General features: G+C 36.4%; 1 protein-coding gene across 12 annotated transcripts in view; it reads right to left on the reverse strand.

The window, feature by feature from the left end:
• The window catches only part of tnrc6c1 (trinucleotide repeat containing adaptor 6C1), a 77,778-nt gene that overhangs the window by 19,242 nt on the left and 41,985 nt on the right, over positions 1-16,551 (reverse strand). For 4 of the 12 annotated variants that reach the window (XM_087244759.1, XM_087244758.1, XM_087244757.1 and 1 more), the window contains exon 4: positions 11,808-12,125. The exons of 4 other annotated variants lie outside the window; for them this stretch is intronic. In XM_087244759.1, coding sequence (XP_087100885.1) covers positions 11,808-12,125 — 318 coding nt within the window. Of the gene's footprint in view, positions 1-680; positions 755-11,807; positions 12,126-16,551 lie in introns of those variants that run through there. 4 more of the 12 variants (XM_087244767.1, XM_087244766.1, XM_087244763.1 and 1 more) reach the window with 1 other exon arrangement.

The following is a 16,551-nucleotide window of genomic DNA, read 5'->3' on the forward strand; positions in this document are numbered from 1 at the left end:
AAAGAAAATGTTCATTCTAAATTTGACACACTGATAACCAATTTGAATGCAATGCAAATGCCCACATATGGCTACCAGGATCCTGTTGTGTTAATTAGTTGGCAAACGCTGCCCAGCCTCCTGGCACTTGCTCAACTCTTGTTGTTGTTTTTGTGTGGCTTTGCATGCGCAGGAAAGACTCAGTCTGTGTCAGATCTGAGCAAAGCAGCAGCGCTCATGCACACCAGGCATTCTGTCAACCGCAGCAAAAAACAAAACCAAAAACCCCTTTGAACCAAAGATAAGAAAAAAAGGGGGGGGAGTGTATGAAAGATAGTCTTTTTCCAACACAAATGCTGTCCTTCTGAAAAGTCACTGCGTAGTAAAGGACGCCATTTTATCAAATCTGAACTGAAGCCAAAAAAGCTTAGAGCTGCCGTCAAGATCTTACAGTGTCTAGTGAAAGAAAGCTTATCAGATAAGCACAGCAAACCTCTACCCCCTAATAATCTCTAACAAGCAATGCAATAGCTTCAGGGATTTGCATTTTATTTGCAGTTATTTGAATGCTTTGCTTCCAAATCAAACAGCAGCAGTACAGAAGAGAGCAAAGCAAAGCAAAGAAAATGCCTGTTATCAGTGCGCGGAAGACTGTACTATGAGGATAGAGGGGGTGGGGTCGGAGAGAAGTGGAAAAGTACCTGAAGAGAGATGTCGCCCGACCATCCTGAGAGAAGCCCTAAGCTGTGTGCAGAGCGCTGGCCATCCCTGTTACAATATGTCTGCTGCTCGCGAGGCTTCTGAGGCTCATATTTGAAATGCTGCCAAGTAGCTGCAGCTCAGTACGCGAGCGACCGCCCCATTCGTCCCACTCGGCTTCGGCAGTATCCGATCTCTCTTCCCTCACCCAGGCTTTATTTATATCTACCTCTATTCCTGATTCGGAGAGAAGACTCTCTCTTGTGAGGGAGGGGAATGGGGTTGCATGGGAGTTGAAGGTTAAAGCCAAGAGCATTCCGTTGTGCCATTAGGACGGAGGAAAAACAAAACAAAAAGAGGGAATCCTTTTCTTGTCGCCCCTCTCTTCTTTCATGCTTTCAAACTGTCACAAAACATTTAGCTGAGACCATTCAGGCTGCAATTAGCACCGCTGCTCACAATAGAGAGAGCTGAATAGATGCACAAAAGCGAGCCAGCCTCAGAGCATAGGCTGCACTGCCAGGACTGCAAACACAGAAACGTCCACACAGCTCCTGGTGTACTGCTTGATTTTATCTAGTGTTCTTGTAATATTAAATGTACGGTGGGTGTGTGTGAAGTGGTAGCTTGTTGTCACCAAGTTTACAGGAAAACAACACTTCAAAGCATGAATAGGAAACAGGATAAACGCACCAAATAAAGCTCACATAGAGGCAGGCAGGTAGCCAAGGGCTAAATGTCTATGCAGTGTGTGCCCATGCTTTAATGATGCAGAGGAGAAAGACAACCGGAAAGCATGCATGCTGGGAGAAAAGAAGGGATGGCTCCAGCACTGGAGATAGAAATTCGCAAAACAAGATGAACACTTACAGAAGCACACTAGCTCCTGGCATCAAGGAGGGCATTGTTTACAAATGATCCCAGAGCCTCCCATGTACACAATACACCAAAGTCCGAAGAGAACAGACTCTTATTATACTCCAACTCAATGTTAGCTTTTTCTAGCCAGAAATGCAGTGATGTAATAAAAGCCTCATTATTGATTATTCCCTTGTCTGCAAATGACCCTTTACAAAAACTCAAACAAGAAAATATAAATGTGTTTGCTTTCACAAGCAAAACACTAAAGGGTTGATTTTATTTGTGCCTATTATAACTATTATACTAAGAGTGCCAGAGTACTCTCTCCAGACAGCACGATGCACACGGGGAAGAGAAAAAGATGGGACTTTACTAGGGCTGCACAATTAATCGAAAGAATTTGTGATGTTGATTTGTGATCTCGATTTATTTTACATCTACAGAATCGTGAGAAAATCGTGGTCTTTATTTTAAGCAAAAAAAAATTGTGATTTTCATTTTAGCCAGAATCAAGCAGCCCTTGAATTTACTAACCCGCAACTAGACAAGCACAATTTTTTGCACAATGATTATTGAACATCTATCACATATGCAGCAGTATGACTTGAACAGAATGAGTTCAGAAAGAAATCTGAAATATATGCTTGTCATGTTGAACAACATCTTTTAAAACAAAGAGGATGCCATTTGTTGCTATGATTGGAGGTGTTCTAACGTTATTGCTAAACTGGTAAGAAATCCACAATTTACTGTTTATAAAAAACTTAATATGTTCCCCCAAATTATAATTACACACAACTTTGTACTATGTAAACAAAAAGACATCTGTAGAGTTATTCGATTGATTTCAGTTTTAATAAAAAACTTTGCATTTTTGAAAATTTGGAATCAATTTTATTTTTCTGTTTAAATTTTACTAATCTTTGTTTTAACTACAGTTACGCATCTTTTTTAATTTAGTTAAATTTATGTTTATTTAATATTTAGAAATGTATTTAATTACAGAATCACATATTACACAAAATGTACATTTAAAATGTATTTTCTTTTATGGTTTTAGCACAAAATGAAAACAACATGCTCAGCATATATAAGTACGCCACTCGAAAATCAATCTTTTAAAATATTTTTAATAGTAGGCTATACAATAATATATTTGTGCATATAAATAAGATTAGTCATTACTGAAGCCAAATCTGGAACTTATCTAACAAAATATGTTATAGAAAAATATTAAATACAAATAAAAAAAAAAAGAGTAAAAATCAAGAGAAGCTATTTGTTTTTTTAAATGAAATAAAAATTTTGTAGGTTGTAGTTAATTAATATTTTGCTTGAACTTAATTGTATTATCTGTCAGTTTCTAAATATGTAAAAATTATTATTTTAATAAATATAACTGTTTAATAAATCTGTTTTGTTCAAATGCACCAAAAATACATTTCATATATTCACTATATTCATAATTAAAATATAAATTTTCAAAATGGGCAGTTGCACCACATCTTGCTGGTTTTCAGGGATAAATCTCAAGTTGAGACACTGCATTCTGTTCTTTCCACTGCAATTCCATTGTTCCAACTATTAAAAAAGAAAAAAACATATCCTGTGTTACTGGAAACATAAACTGTGACCCAAAGTACAGCACCATATGCTGCCTTATGAATTCATGCCCTGTGCTTGTATGCATCCATGTACAACTAAACAGCAGTGGAACATTGAAGTGAAGAATAGGGGTGCTTGGCTGACATAGCCATTTGTCAGTTGCAAAGATACTTGGTGGGAGTGTAGGGGGAGGAAGCAGCGTGCACGAGGGTCTTATGCAACATCCATCACTCTTGATGTACAAAACCATGCTTGTGCTCATCCATGGCAGCATATGACATCAGAACAGGCAAGAGCAAGACAAGCACCAGAACCAGACAGCAGGGGGCGACTTGAACAGATAATAACAGAACTAAGGCATGACAACAAGGACTTATCTTGTCAGCCAATAAAACAGTGTAAACAGAGCATGTTTCTGTCATAAGATTTCAGACCTATCATTTTTTTTTTATCTCAGAGTTTGAATGTGCATGTGTTCTTTGTAAAATCCATTCTAGCTTGCCTTAAAGCAAAGCAGTCTAATCTTATTTTTAGCTCTTGATGTCATTACTTTTGGAAAGCTGAGAGTTTTAAAGCATTTGAATATGAGGAAATCCTCATTATCATTTCTAAAGCTAGACTCTCTCAGCTCAACTTCATTTCCTGGTCACAACATTGTTGGCGTTGGTAGGATGCATGTAAATGTGTGTGGGTGTGACAGGAAAAGAGAATGAGAGAAAGTTTGTGTGGCTGGGACCAGTGCCAGCACTCAGGTCTGTTTGGTGGCTTATTGGGGGAAGAGAACACAGGACTCTCTAAGGCAAACAGGCCTATAATGAGCTGATAATTCCCAGGCAAAGCAGGGCTGCAAGTTGTAAAGTACTCCACAGAACCGCACTGAACCACCCAAACCCAAACACATACACCAGAGCTTAAAGGTGCATTAGGAGATTTTAAAAAATGCTAATGTCAGCCTAATAGGACTGAAAGTCTATGTCAGGGGTGTCCAAACTCAAAGTTTAGTTTCAACCCCATCAGACACACCTAGGCTAGCTAATCAAGATCTTGCTAGGCCTTCTAGAAACATTCATGCAGGTGTGTTGAGGCAAGTTTGGAGCTAAAATCTGCAAGACACTGGCACAATTACTCGTTTCAGCATGGATATCGCAATGTGATTATTCGCAATAGTCACATAGCGAGTATATGCAAAGTTGAGTCTGAATTATATATTATAGGTGTTTTAGTTTGTGTTTTTTGAGCCCTATAACTGTGTGGGGGTTTTAAAAGAATTCAGACACAAGAAAATGTACCATTTGTAACTTAAAAAAAGATGCATTTTACTGAATTGTTTATAAAACAAAGACTATTCAGCATTATTTTACATTTGATTGTTCAATTCCTGTATACCTGAATACATCTCTACTCTTCGGAATACAATAAAGCGCTGTTTATTTAATTAGCATACTTTTAATTTTTTATTTCTCTATGCTTGTATATTGTTTATTATATTATATGCATTTCCCTACAGAATCTAAAATTACAGATTCTTTACAATCATTTATTCAAGTCATCTATTCATATTGCAATATATATCGCAGAATTAAAAAAATATCACAATGTGTAATTTTTCCAATATCGTGCTGCCCTAATGCGCACACTAGATAACATCACTGCAATACATCACGTAACATTCACCAGAGAGAAAACTAATAGTATAGTTATTAATTACAAAATTAAACTTTAAAAAAGTAGATTGATGTTTGCCTGCCATTCTTTGTCTGAACAGTGTCTATGAATGAGCAGATAGTGTAATCTTTTCTGCGTAAACAGGGTGCGCAGAGGTACGCAAGTACATATTTTGGTTCAGACCGCACATTTTGATTGGATAAACTTGGTCCTACACCTTGAACAGATATTAAAATGCATATAAATACATTTAAACCACATATATGAATAATTGCTATCAGGATGTGAAGAGACTTTCTACTTTACAGCCACACCTGATCTCAGGTCAAGTTGCATTACAAGTTGCACTACATTGACAATGATTGGAAGCTGCACCAGAGATACCTTCAGATGGCATATTTTCCACTACATTAAAATTCTTATTTACATGAGAAGATGCAATAAATGCAAATATACTTTTAATACTTTTAATATGAAAAAAAACACTAAAATTTATTTTGTTTACAAAATGCAAGTTATTTATTTTTACTTTCTTTTTTTATAAGAAGTGACTTAGTTTTACACTGTGTTTTCATTTCAGTGATTCAACACGGATGTTTAATAAATAATCATAGAAAGTAGATAGTGTGTTTCCTTCAGTTATATAAAAATCAAGTAATGCTTCATTCAGAAATGTCTCAGTTGTAATATGTGAGCATATTTGCTGTACAAAAGCTGTCAGTGAAATATGACGGCAAAAAAAAAAAAATAAAAAAAATAAATAAATAAATAAATAATTAAATTCATTAACCATAATCCAGGTAAAATGTTTGATTGATTGAGATTTAGATTTTAGGCCAAATCTCCTAGCCCTACTCTGAACACAATTACATATTGCACTTTTAAAGGTGAAAAATGCGATTCAAGAGCTTGCCTTTGACAGCATCAAACTAAACTGCAAAATACTGACTCAAGACAACCATATATACCCCATAATCCCCTAATACTGCAAGCTGGAGTACTAAAAGAAACTGAACAATGTTGACAGATATTTCTATCTGATGAATCAGACCACAGAGATCCAAAAGAGTCACCTGTGACTATAAGAGGCTGAGATGGTTCCCTAGTACATATGTCAGTAATAGAAATAACACTCAATCAGGCACTATGGATTCTATCTAACTTTAACTATAGCCAAAAGCAAAATAAGACACCAAGTTGTTTTTGACATGTTTTCCCATTGAAGTTTGGAGACAGTAAGACTAATTTCTGAAATAAATACTTTCCTTTATTAAGGATTCAATAAACTGAAAGTTTGGACTTTTTTATATATTAAATAGTCAAACTTTTATTAATAATATGAAATACTATGCTATAATTTATTTAAAATTTTTTTAAACACTCTTCTTTAAAAAAAATCTAATTTCAAGGTATTCTGTAAAAGAATTAATTATGGCTTTAATGGGTTTCATTAAAATGATTTCTAAAAGATGGGGTGACATTGAAGGATGTAGCATTAATTGCTGCTTAAAGTTTGCTTATCTAAGAAACACTCATTTTTTCAATACACTTTAATAGAAAGTCTTTATTTAAAACTGAAATTTACTTCAATATTGACATTTTCACTGTATTCAATAATAAAAAATGCTACTCTTTCAGAAATCACTTGGAAGTGGGGCATCAGGCCATGCGAAAAAGTTAAAAACCATTGATTTCTGATGATAGGTTGAAAATAATTTCCGTCCCACGGGCCATTTTACATTAGATAGCCATGCGATGACTGTAGGAAAGATGGGGGGAGCAAAAGTGACAAGCTAAATGAATACAGCCTCTGTGTTGCTGTTGCTGGCTTAAAGCTGAGCTATGGGCCATTCGGCTACATTCCAGCGGCTTCCTGTAAAAACACACACACAGAGAAAGCTGGGAGCTCTTATTACTCGCTAGGCAATGTGCGTTAAGTAACATCCAGCGGAACCACAGCTCAGTGCACGTGCCGGCTCAAAACATACACAAAAGCCAACTCAACAAGGAGAGGCAGCAGGCGGCAGGCAGCAGGAAAAGGAATGGAAGCATAGGTAGGTTTTAAAACCATCAATATACATTCTGGGACTGCCATAAATGCAATGCTGTCTTAAAATTAGGGCAAAACATATTATTTTATTAAGTATTATTATTATAATAATATTAATAATATGATAAGTATCCAGACTAAGTTATGCAATTACATCTGCTCCTATATATTGCACTGTAGTGTATAGGAATGCAACGATTATAGATTTTGCTTGTACATTGTACACTTGTATTTTAGTCTAGGAACATTACCACAACAGTTACCACAATAATTATGCATTCATTCATTTCAAAACACTACTAATCTAGAAAATTACATGAAAACTTTTATATTTTAGAGTTATTTATTGATGCTCAGTAACCAATTCAAACAGCATAAAATAATAATAAAAACAAACAGTAGTCCATTTCTCTTTAGAGTTAAAAAAAAAAAAATTTTTTTGCATTTAAAAAAACCCCAATAATTTTACACTAAAAATAAATGAAAGAACATAGAATAAAAAAAGGAATTAATAAAAATAAGAATAAATAATAGAATAGAATAATAATTGAAATGTGTATATTTTATGCAAAGTATGAAGCTAATTGGTCAGTTCTTGTCATGTGACTCACGTTGCGCTCGCAGCATACTTTCAAATACATGCACTTGGGAACGCATCGCTCCCAATATGCACCTCCATTGGAAATAGTAAACTTGTGCGCGCAAAAGACTTAATATGTGATCGGCCCTTAGTTAAAAGCATCAGCCATAGTTAATCCAATGTGTGTACGTATTAGTCAGTGTACAAGCTTACTAGCACACAGTTTGAATAACTTTATTTAGTTGCAGCAGTTTTGTTCCGTGCAGAAACGTGGTGTTAAAAAAAAGCCTTTACGATTAATTAACCATGACAAATTAAAGCGTGGTTAATAGTGAAATCGGTTAATCGTTGCATTCCTAATAGCGTAGGCAAACATACTGTACAAACACAGTTTATACACAAGGTTTAAAATGTTAAACCCAGTAAGTTAAGGTAACTCAAAACCGATTGAAACAAACCATTTAAAATTTAAAAACTAATCCTAATGAGTACTGTGAACTTAATCCATTTGAATAAATGAAGCAATTCGAGCATTGTAAAACCCAATAAATGAAGAGAACTCAAACCAACTGAGTACTGTAAAACCAAATAAGTTAAGGCAACTCAAAACTAAGAAAACCGATTTCTACAAACCATTTGACTTCAAAAGCTAAGAGTACGGTGAACTTACTCTATTTAAGTTGAAGTAATGAGGTATTTAATTAACTCATCACCTTCAACACTGAGTTTAAAAGTCTTTTTAAATGAGTTAACTTTCAGTAAATGGAGTTAACTACACTCATTTCATTTGATAAAGTTGACCACTGGGTTTTACAGTGTACACATAACCTTTTTTGCACATAACGCATAGCATTCACTATATTTGTTTTCATAGAATTTAATATGAGCACTGTTTTACTAGATAAAATTAGACAGTCAGTGTAAAAAAAAAAGTCTTTTCATCCATATATTATTTTTAAAAAAATATATAACATAAATAGCAAAAAAATTGGCCCTTCTGCCAGCCATATTTACAAACTGCATTGCCAAATAATAAGAATATTCAACAACAATAATAATAATAACAGTAATATTAATAGTAATTATGATAAATAAAATAAAAAGATTTCTGCAAACAAAAAAAGTTTTATACAGACTCAATTACTCAGTCTTTTATGAGGTTGTGTAGTAAATAAGTAATACAAAAACAAAAAACTGAAACAACCAGTAACAGTAACTAGAATACATAAACTAAGCGTTCGATACAATTAAAAGAACAGACCTAATTCAAGAAGTGGACAACAGCAGTCACACTGCATTATTTCGGTTCATTAAGTCTCACTCGAAAGAAGTGGCTGATAGAAGCCATTTGTTTGGGAATCCGGAAATCAGACTACAATACCTGTGATGTAAGGTTTTTACAAAGTACGAGCACAGGCAAGTGCCACTCATGTTGAATTGAAACAATTTAAATAATGTGATTTTTCTGCCAAGTATTTCAGTCACATCAAGTGTGCATAATGATGGGAAAAATGGCTTAGCAAGATAAGTTACTAGATTTTTGAACTTGGTCTTGCTACTAACCAAAACTAAAGAATGATTCCTTCAACTTATAAACAAGAGCCAATTGATACTTTGGGAAGAGAATTAAAAACAGTCCACAAGCCAGCCCATATATCTGCCATGCCAATCAGGAGACTCCTTCTGAATCACGCACATTTACTGTAAGCTGTGAATCACCCCAGCCCACAGAGCTGATCGTCTGCCATCTCTCCTTTTTCCTCTCAAACTCATTCTTTCGCTCCGCCACTGCGATCGACAAGCCACAGACACACAGCCGAAGACTGCCAAGTCCACGTACAAACTACAAGTCTTGGCACACCCATACGCCTCCAAACACAGGAAGTAGCAAAGCACAGCTCAGCAAGGGCGCTTCTCTCCACCTTGCTTTCTTTGCCTGCAAAAGCAAGGCAGCAGAAAAAAAACAGCATCCACGACTATTGCACATTCACACATGAGTGAGCTCAAACAAAACTACATAACAAAAGCACACTGATTAAATGTCAACAGGAGATTTGAACAGGACCCTGTCTGTGATAAACTAATTAGGCTATTTTGCTGCCTATTGAACCACATCTTTTGAGCCACAATCATGAGAGGCTGTTCACACACAGAAAATGATTTCTGATTTTACTGCAATCATTTTATCAGACTTTTAATTCACAGTCAAAGGCATTTTAGAAGACAGACATCTTTGCTCTGTGTGTGTGTCAAGATTTTTGCAGTGTCTTGGACGACACACAGCTCAAAAACTAGAAGCTGAAGTCAAAATTAAAAAATAAATCAATTCTACTACTTGCGTCTTGTGTTTTAACAAATAATTAGTGAATATCCTCTCACTTTAATAAAAAGGGTTTGGAGTAAACAAACACAAATAAGTAGGACATTTTCATATCTTGTTAATTAATTAGAAAAACATTTGTATAACCCAGCCATTTTCGTTGCTATTTTAATGTCTTAAAATAACATCTGCAGATATTCCTGGCTTCATTGTGTTGTAACATTTTATTCATGCAAAGTGTGACCCCCAGAGCAAAGCAGAAATTACTGCAAAGATCAATTCTAAAAAAATAAAATAAACGAAAATTAAAAATAACATCAACATAAAACTGAAATCCCTTCAAAATTTACTTCTCTGGGTGAAACATCCTCATTGGGAATTGACTGTATTGTTGTCATTAGTAAATTGCTGCGGTCACTCCATTTGAGTGACAGATGGCTTAAGATTTAAAAAATATAAGAAGTGTCAGTTTAAATGTTGTATACTAAACAGCAGAAAACAAGGAAACTGCAATGAAGCATATAGATCAGAGATGTCCAAACTAGGGCCCGCGGGCCAAAGTTGGCCCATACCTTTGGTTTGGCCCACCATTCTATCCAAAAAGAGCAGGAGAATGATAGGGAGCATTGGGGAGAATGCCTTTAACAGAGATCATCATATTGAATTTAACATAACCTTTTTTGTTTGTTTGTTTGTTTGTTTCATTGTTGAGTTGAGCTACAAAAGAACAAACTGAAATAAAAAGTTTCTGTTAAATGTTGTAAATGAATCCGTTAAAAAAAGTAAATACTGTCCCTCAATGAATATAGGATGATGCACAAAACATTGGCAGCAAATCAATGCAAAAGCTCAACTTGTGTATTCAGCATTGAACTATATTGTGTAGTAAACAGGAAGTTATTTTTTTACTGTAACATTTTATTTTGATGGTCCATTTAAGTATTGGCAGACTGTCTGCTTAGTATCTGTTGATACTGCTGCTAAATAGACATTTAACTGACTATAAGAACCAACCCTAATTACTAACCCTAATCCCAATCTAACAGTCTACTAATAATCTATTGAGAATTACTGTACATTAGGCATGTAGACGCAACTTAAATTCAACAAATGGACTATCAAAATAAAGTATTTTTTATTATACATCATTAGTTCATATAATGCAATGTTTTCTAGTTTTGTTTTATATCTTAGAAAAAAATTAATTTGGAAATTACTCATAGCAACTTAAATGTAATACAGTTTCCTACATTTACCTTCAGCCCACAGCCCTCAATGAAGTTTGGATTTTGGCCTTTCATGGAAAAAGTTTGGCCACTCCTGATCTAGATGTTTTTATCAACAAATTGCAATTCCGATGTCCTATTTTTTTCCTTCACAGAAGAAAAAAACTCTGCTCATCATTTCCATGCAGCATGTCACATAATTATGCCTAAATACTTATACATAAACATATGCACCAATCAAAACCCCTTACAGCCTGCATCATGCATCTGTAATGCATTAGCTGGGCAGAATAATTTGTTTTCATATAAATATAACTTTAATATATTTGGCCAATTATAATAACACACAAAAAAAATCATATTAGCCAATAAAAATGGCATATTGACATATTGTGCACCATTTGAAAGATTTACTTGTGGTTTGCATTGCCAAGTCTCTATTATGATCAACAAATAGCCATGTGCTCCAACATGTATAGATGCACTCTAGGTGACCCAAAGTTCAAATCCTGACTAAAGATCCTTTTCTTTTCCAGGTCCCTGTCTGATTTCCTGTCTGTCCTGCTACTGTCGCATCTAAATAAGGCATAAAAAAAAGTTATTCATTACAATCGTGCTACTTAAGCACGGGCCGATTTCCCCAAAACCAGCATCCAAATGCCACAACCAGCACTTCCACCTTCATGCTATATAACAAAACAAAATGACCAAAGAGACCACATTAATCACCAACCACAGCCAACTCAAAGGGGTGTGAGTGTTTTCTAGACTGCACCCTGACTCAGCAGGCTGTCTCATGTACATCATAGAGGAGAAGCTGACCTGGATTGGTCTGGCAGGAGAAGGGTTGAGGTGTAGTGCTGGCGGACGCGGGCTGCACAAGAGCTGTGCTCCCGATGGGCAGAGGTTGGCCTCGCTTCAGTAGCTGCTTGTGTTCGTGTTGACGGAAACGAGGGGGCACCTCTCTGGGCGGGTAGCGAGGGGCTGCCGGCGGCTGCTGTTGCTGTTGGTTGTTGCCGGAGGGTGCGCGCTTGCCATTGCCACCAGTGCTGCTGCTGGCTGAGGGCACGGGAGGGTTGGTGGCGATGCTGGGGTTGTTGGGGAGAGGAGGGGTGGGGCTGGGCTTGGCAGAGTCTGGCACTGTGGACACAGAGATGAAAGAGCGAGAGAAAGACACAGAGAGAGAGAGTGAGAGAGAGAGAAGGGGGAGAGGGAAGGATAAAGTTAATTTTAGCACATGCCATAATGAAAGCAAACAGGAAGTGTCTTTAGAGGGATGGCTATGGAAGGATTCAGGAGGGATGAGCGGGTGCAGGACCATTAAGGTCGCCAGTTTTGCCTGTCTATAGCAATCACAGCTTGTGCCGACACAACAGGGCTGTCAGAAAGAGAGACGAATAGGAATAAAAGTGCCGTTTATCTTAACCAATCCATGTTGTGGAGGAGGTAGAAACGGTTACACAATTAGCCATCAGAGAGTCTGATCCAGGCAGATCTTCGCCTGAGGCTGTGGCAAAGATGAAGCAGAAAGAGCACAAGCATCTGCGTGAATGAGTGCCGGACTTACGTAACACACTCCTAGCTCACTGACGGGGGAGATGCTGATTCTGCTGGGGGATAAACTCAACAGATGCTTAAAGAGGGGGAAAAAGCTTTCAATATAGGTTTCTTGGCTTTTATTGATTTTGGGAGCTTTCACACTTTTAGACAGAGTAAGAAAGAGTTTAATATCAAAACGGATATAATGATGGATCTACAATGATGCACTGAAAAAATACATAGGTGGACCACATCAAATTTAGCTTTATTTCATTTCATTTTCCTTAGTTCTTAGACTTAGTCTCTTTATTCATCGGGGGGTCGCGCTAAAGCAGAATGAACCGCCAACTTATCCAGCATATATTTTACACAGCAGATGCCCTTCCAGCTGCAACCTAGTACTGGAAAACATCCATACACACATCCACACACACACATCCACACACATAATGTACACTATGGCGAAATTAGTTCATTCATTTCACCTATAGCGCAAGCTTGTGGGGGAGCACGCGGATGAAACCCACAAAGGGAGAACATGCAAACTCCACACAGAAATGCCAACTGACCCTGCCGGGATTGAAGCAGCAACCTTCAACCACTGAGCCACTGTGTAGAGAACACGTCAAATAAAAAAATTATGACATAAAAAATACATAGTTATGCAACCAGTTAATGGAAATTGAAAGCTTGTAAGGAATTAACATTGACAAATCACATTCTCATCATTAAAACATTTTTAAATTATGCAAATTATTTTGCAACTTAAAGCTACTGATGTATAGTTATAAGCAGTGGTGGTAAAAGTACTAAAAAAACATACTCAAGTAAAAAACCATAACTGGCCTAAAAATGTAGTGCAAGTAGAGTAAAAGTATCTGTTGTAAATATTACTCAAAGTGTGAGTAAAAAGCAGACGTTTCAAAAGTACTCAAGAGTAGCAAGTAGCGAGTATTACGCTGTAAAAGCTTATGCCTTTACATGTAATTTGTGAATGTGTGTAAACGTAATATTCTGTAGTGCATTTAGTTATTGCCCAGCAGGCACACAATGTCATAAGACCTTAATATTAGGTTAGATTTAGGCATCAGGTGACCAAAATTCAAGTTTAGCCAGCATCTACGGACGTTATTTTGACGTTCAATAACGACTTCAAATGACGTTGATATTTGGTTGATTTTAGGTTGTTAGAAAGTGACCAATATCCAACATTGAGCCAACATCTTAAATCAAGGTCATCTTGACGTCAAATACTGACATTTGCTCGTCAGATATGACAACCGAAATCCAACATCTGATAGATGTCATAATGGTAACGTCCACACAACGCCAAGCTGTAACATCATTAGACTTTGATATCTGGTTGATTTTAGGTTGGACATTGGACATTGATGTCGGCCTTAAATTGGGTTCTGATGTCAACTCGATTTTCATTTTCAAACAAAAATGTAACGTCCCCAAAACGTTGATGTACAACGTCAATCTGATGTCATGTTGACGTCTTGTGCCTGCTGGATGTTTAAGGCCATTTTGGTCATTATACAGTCAACATCTATCATTTTCTCAAAGGTGATCTGCATCTAAACAGTCTCTGGGTCATTGCGTGTAAAGATTTTGGACATCTTCTTGGATATTTTTAATGCTTCCAAACGGTTTGCTGCATTTATTAAGTGTCCATGTCTTAAGGTTGTTCAGTATGATGCAATTTACTTTCTATATGCGGTTTGATTGGACAGGAATCGCAGGACTGATTTTTCTAATCCCCATAGACAAGAAATAATAAAGTAGTGACTGCAGGTTGAAGAAAAGTAGTGGAGTAAAAGTACAAATACTGCACTAAAAATGTACTTAAAGGAAAGTAAAAGTACACATATTTAAAACTACTTAGAATATTTCAGTTAGTAAGAAAAACTACTCAATTACAGTAGTTTGAGTATTTGTAATTTGTTACTTTACACCACTGGTTATTAGTTATACAATACCTATACATAAGTGCAAAATGATTGCAAAATAGCTTTATGTATAAAATAGCTTCTGCTCAGACATAACGTAAATTACAAAGGTCAACAACACACTGCGCTTAATGTATACTCACTGTGCTGGAAAGAAGAAAAATCATGGTGCTACATTTTAATCTCCAATCACTTCATTTTCTTTTTTGAAGACTAGTGTAAATGTGTGAAATAAATAAACGGTTTTAAAAATGACTGCTGAGATTGTACTCTTGATATAAATGAGTAGAGGCTTGGACCTTGAAACGGTATGCTTTTACGTCAACTTGAAGGAATCCACTTTACATAAAACAAATTACTAGGCAGGTTAGGTTAATTAGGCAAGTTGTTGTATAATGATGGTTTGTTCTGTGGACAATCAGGAAAAAATATAGCTTGAAGGGTCTAATAATTTTGTCCTTAAAAGGGCTATTAAAAAACGTAAAACTGCTTTTATTCTAGCCACAATAAAACAAATAAGACTTTTTCCAGAAGAAAAAAATATTATCAGACATACTGTGAAAATTTTATTGCTCTGTTCAACATAATTTGGGACATTTAAAAAATAAAAAAATTTAATTCAAAGGGGGGCTAATAATTCTAACTTCAACTGTATATATATTTTTAAACCATTCAAACTTGCTTTGTTTAGCTGTCTATTCAAAAGTGTGGGAAAACTGTAGGCTGTGATTTAAACATAAATCATCAACCCTCAATCTAGTGTCCTATACGTCTAAACTGAAATGACATCGCTCCCTCACAGCCTCATTTTCATCCTTTTCATTGAAAAAACAGTGATTTCTGTCACATGAAAGTCAAACTGGAACCACACAAGCCCAAGTTCTTCACTAAATAGGGTTTGTGGTAACCAGGCGAGCAGCATTCTACACTCATCTCTCTTATTGGCAGAATAAAGGCTCACATACACTCTAGATAATGCTCTGTAGAGGCCCAGAGTGACACTGAGCTAGCATGAGCATGTCCTTTTAATTTCTCCCTTTCTCTCTCTCTCCCTCAGACGAAAGTCCCTCCCCCAGCCGTGGCCTCATGCTCTCCTTCATGGCATGTGTGCAGCACAGACGCTCTCCAGTGGCGCAGTCGCAGTGCTAAGCTGGAATCGGTGACGCCAATCCCTGATTAAGTCCAGCTCAGCCTGCCTGCCACGAGTAGCGCCGACCAATCGCCTCAGATTTCCCCGTCCTCCTCTCATATACCGGTGTTATAGCCGATTATGAATGTGCTACAGGAGGCATATGCACTCCTGGACGCATGGCTAATTACCCTTAATTATGCTGGAAGTACCTGCATATTCTGTCTTTCACACTTTTGCCCCAGGGTTGTAGAAAAAAAAGCTGCAGTTTTTGGCCCTTTTGATAAAGGGCTTTCTGGAAGCTTCTGTGGAAACTGTCAGTGCTTGTCCAATGACAACACAGCACTACCGAGGAAAGGTTTGAGAGCGGAAGGGGGAGGGAGGTGGAAACGAGTCCTCCAATAGAAGACGAGGAAAAAAAAAAGAGGAGACTGCATGCATCCAAATCCAGCTCTCTGAACACTGAACACAGATACGCAACACAAATCCTCAAGCAATTATACAGTTATGGGATTCAAGTGAAGTGAGAAGTTTTAATTAAAGCCTTTTAACTGAGGCTTATTTTAAAGCTCTGTCGCTCTGATACACACTCGATACTTATGTGTAAAACCATTTTACACTGCCCAGACCCTGATGCACAAATTTGGCCAGGATTGAGATTGGTTACAATACCACAGCAACCAGAGTTAAGCTCTATCAAAAAAATTAATTTTGGTGCAATACCAAACTGTAATATTACTAACAACTATTGCTAATAATAAAATATACCAACAACAATACACCAAAAACAATTACCAATGCCATCAAAATGTTAAATAATAAACCAATATAACAATAATAATATAATAATAATAATAATAATAATAATAATAATAATAATAATAATAATAATAATAATAATAACAATAATCGGTTCCTAATAGATCCCTCCAAATTCGTCTTCTAC

This window comes from Danio rerio, chromosome 3 (genome assembly GCF_052040795.2).
Source record: "Danio rerio strain M-AB ecotype USA chromosome 3, GRCz13ab, whole genome shotgun sequence".
NCBI lineage: Eukaryota > Metazoa > Chordata > Actinopteri > Cypriniformes > Danionidae > Danio > Danio rerio.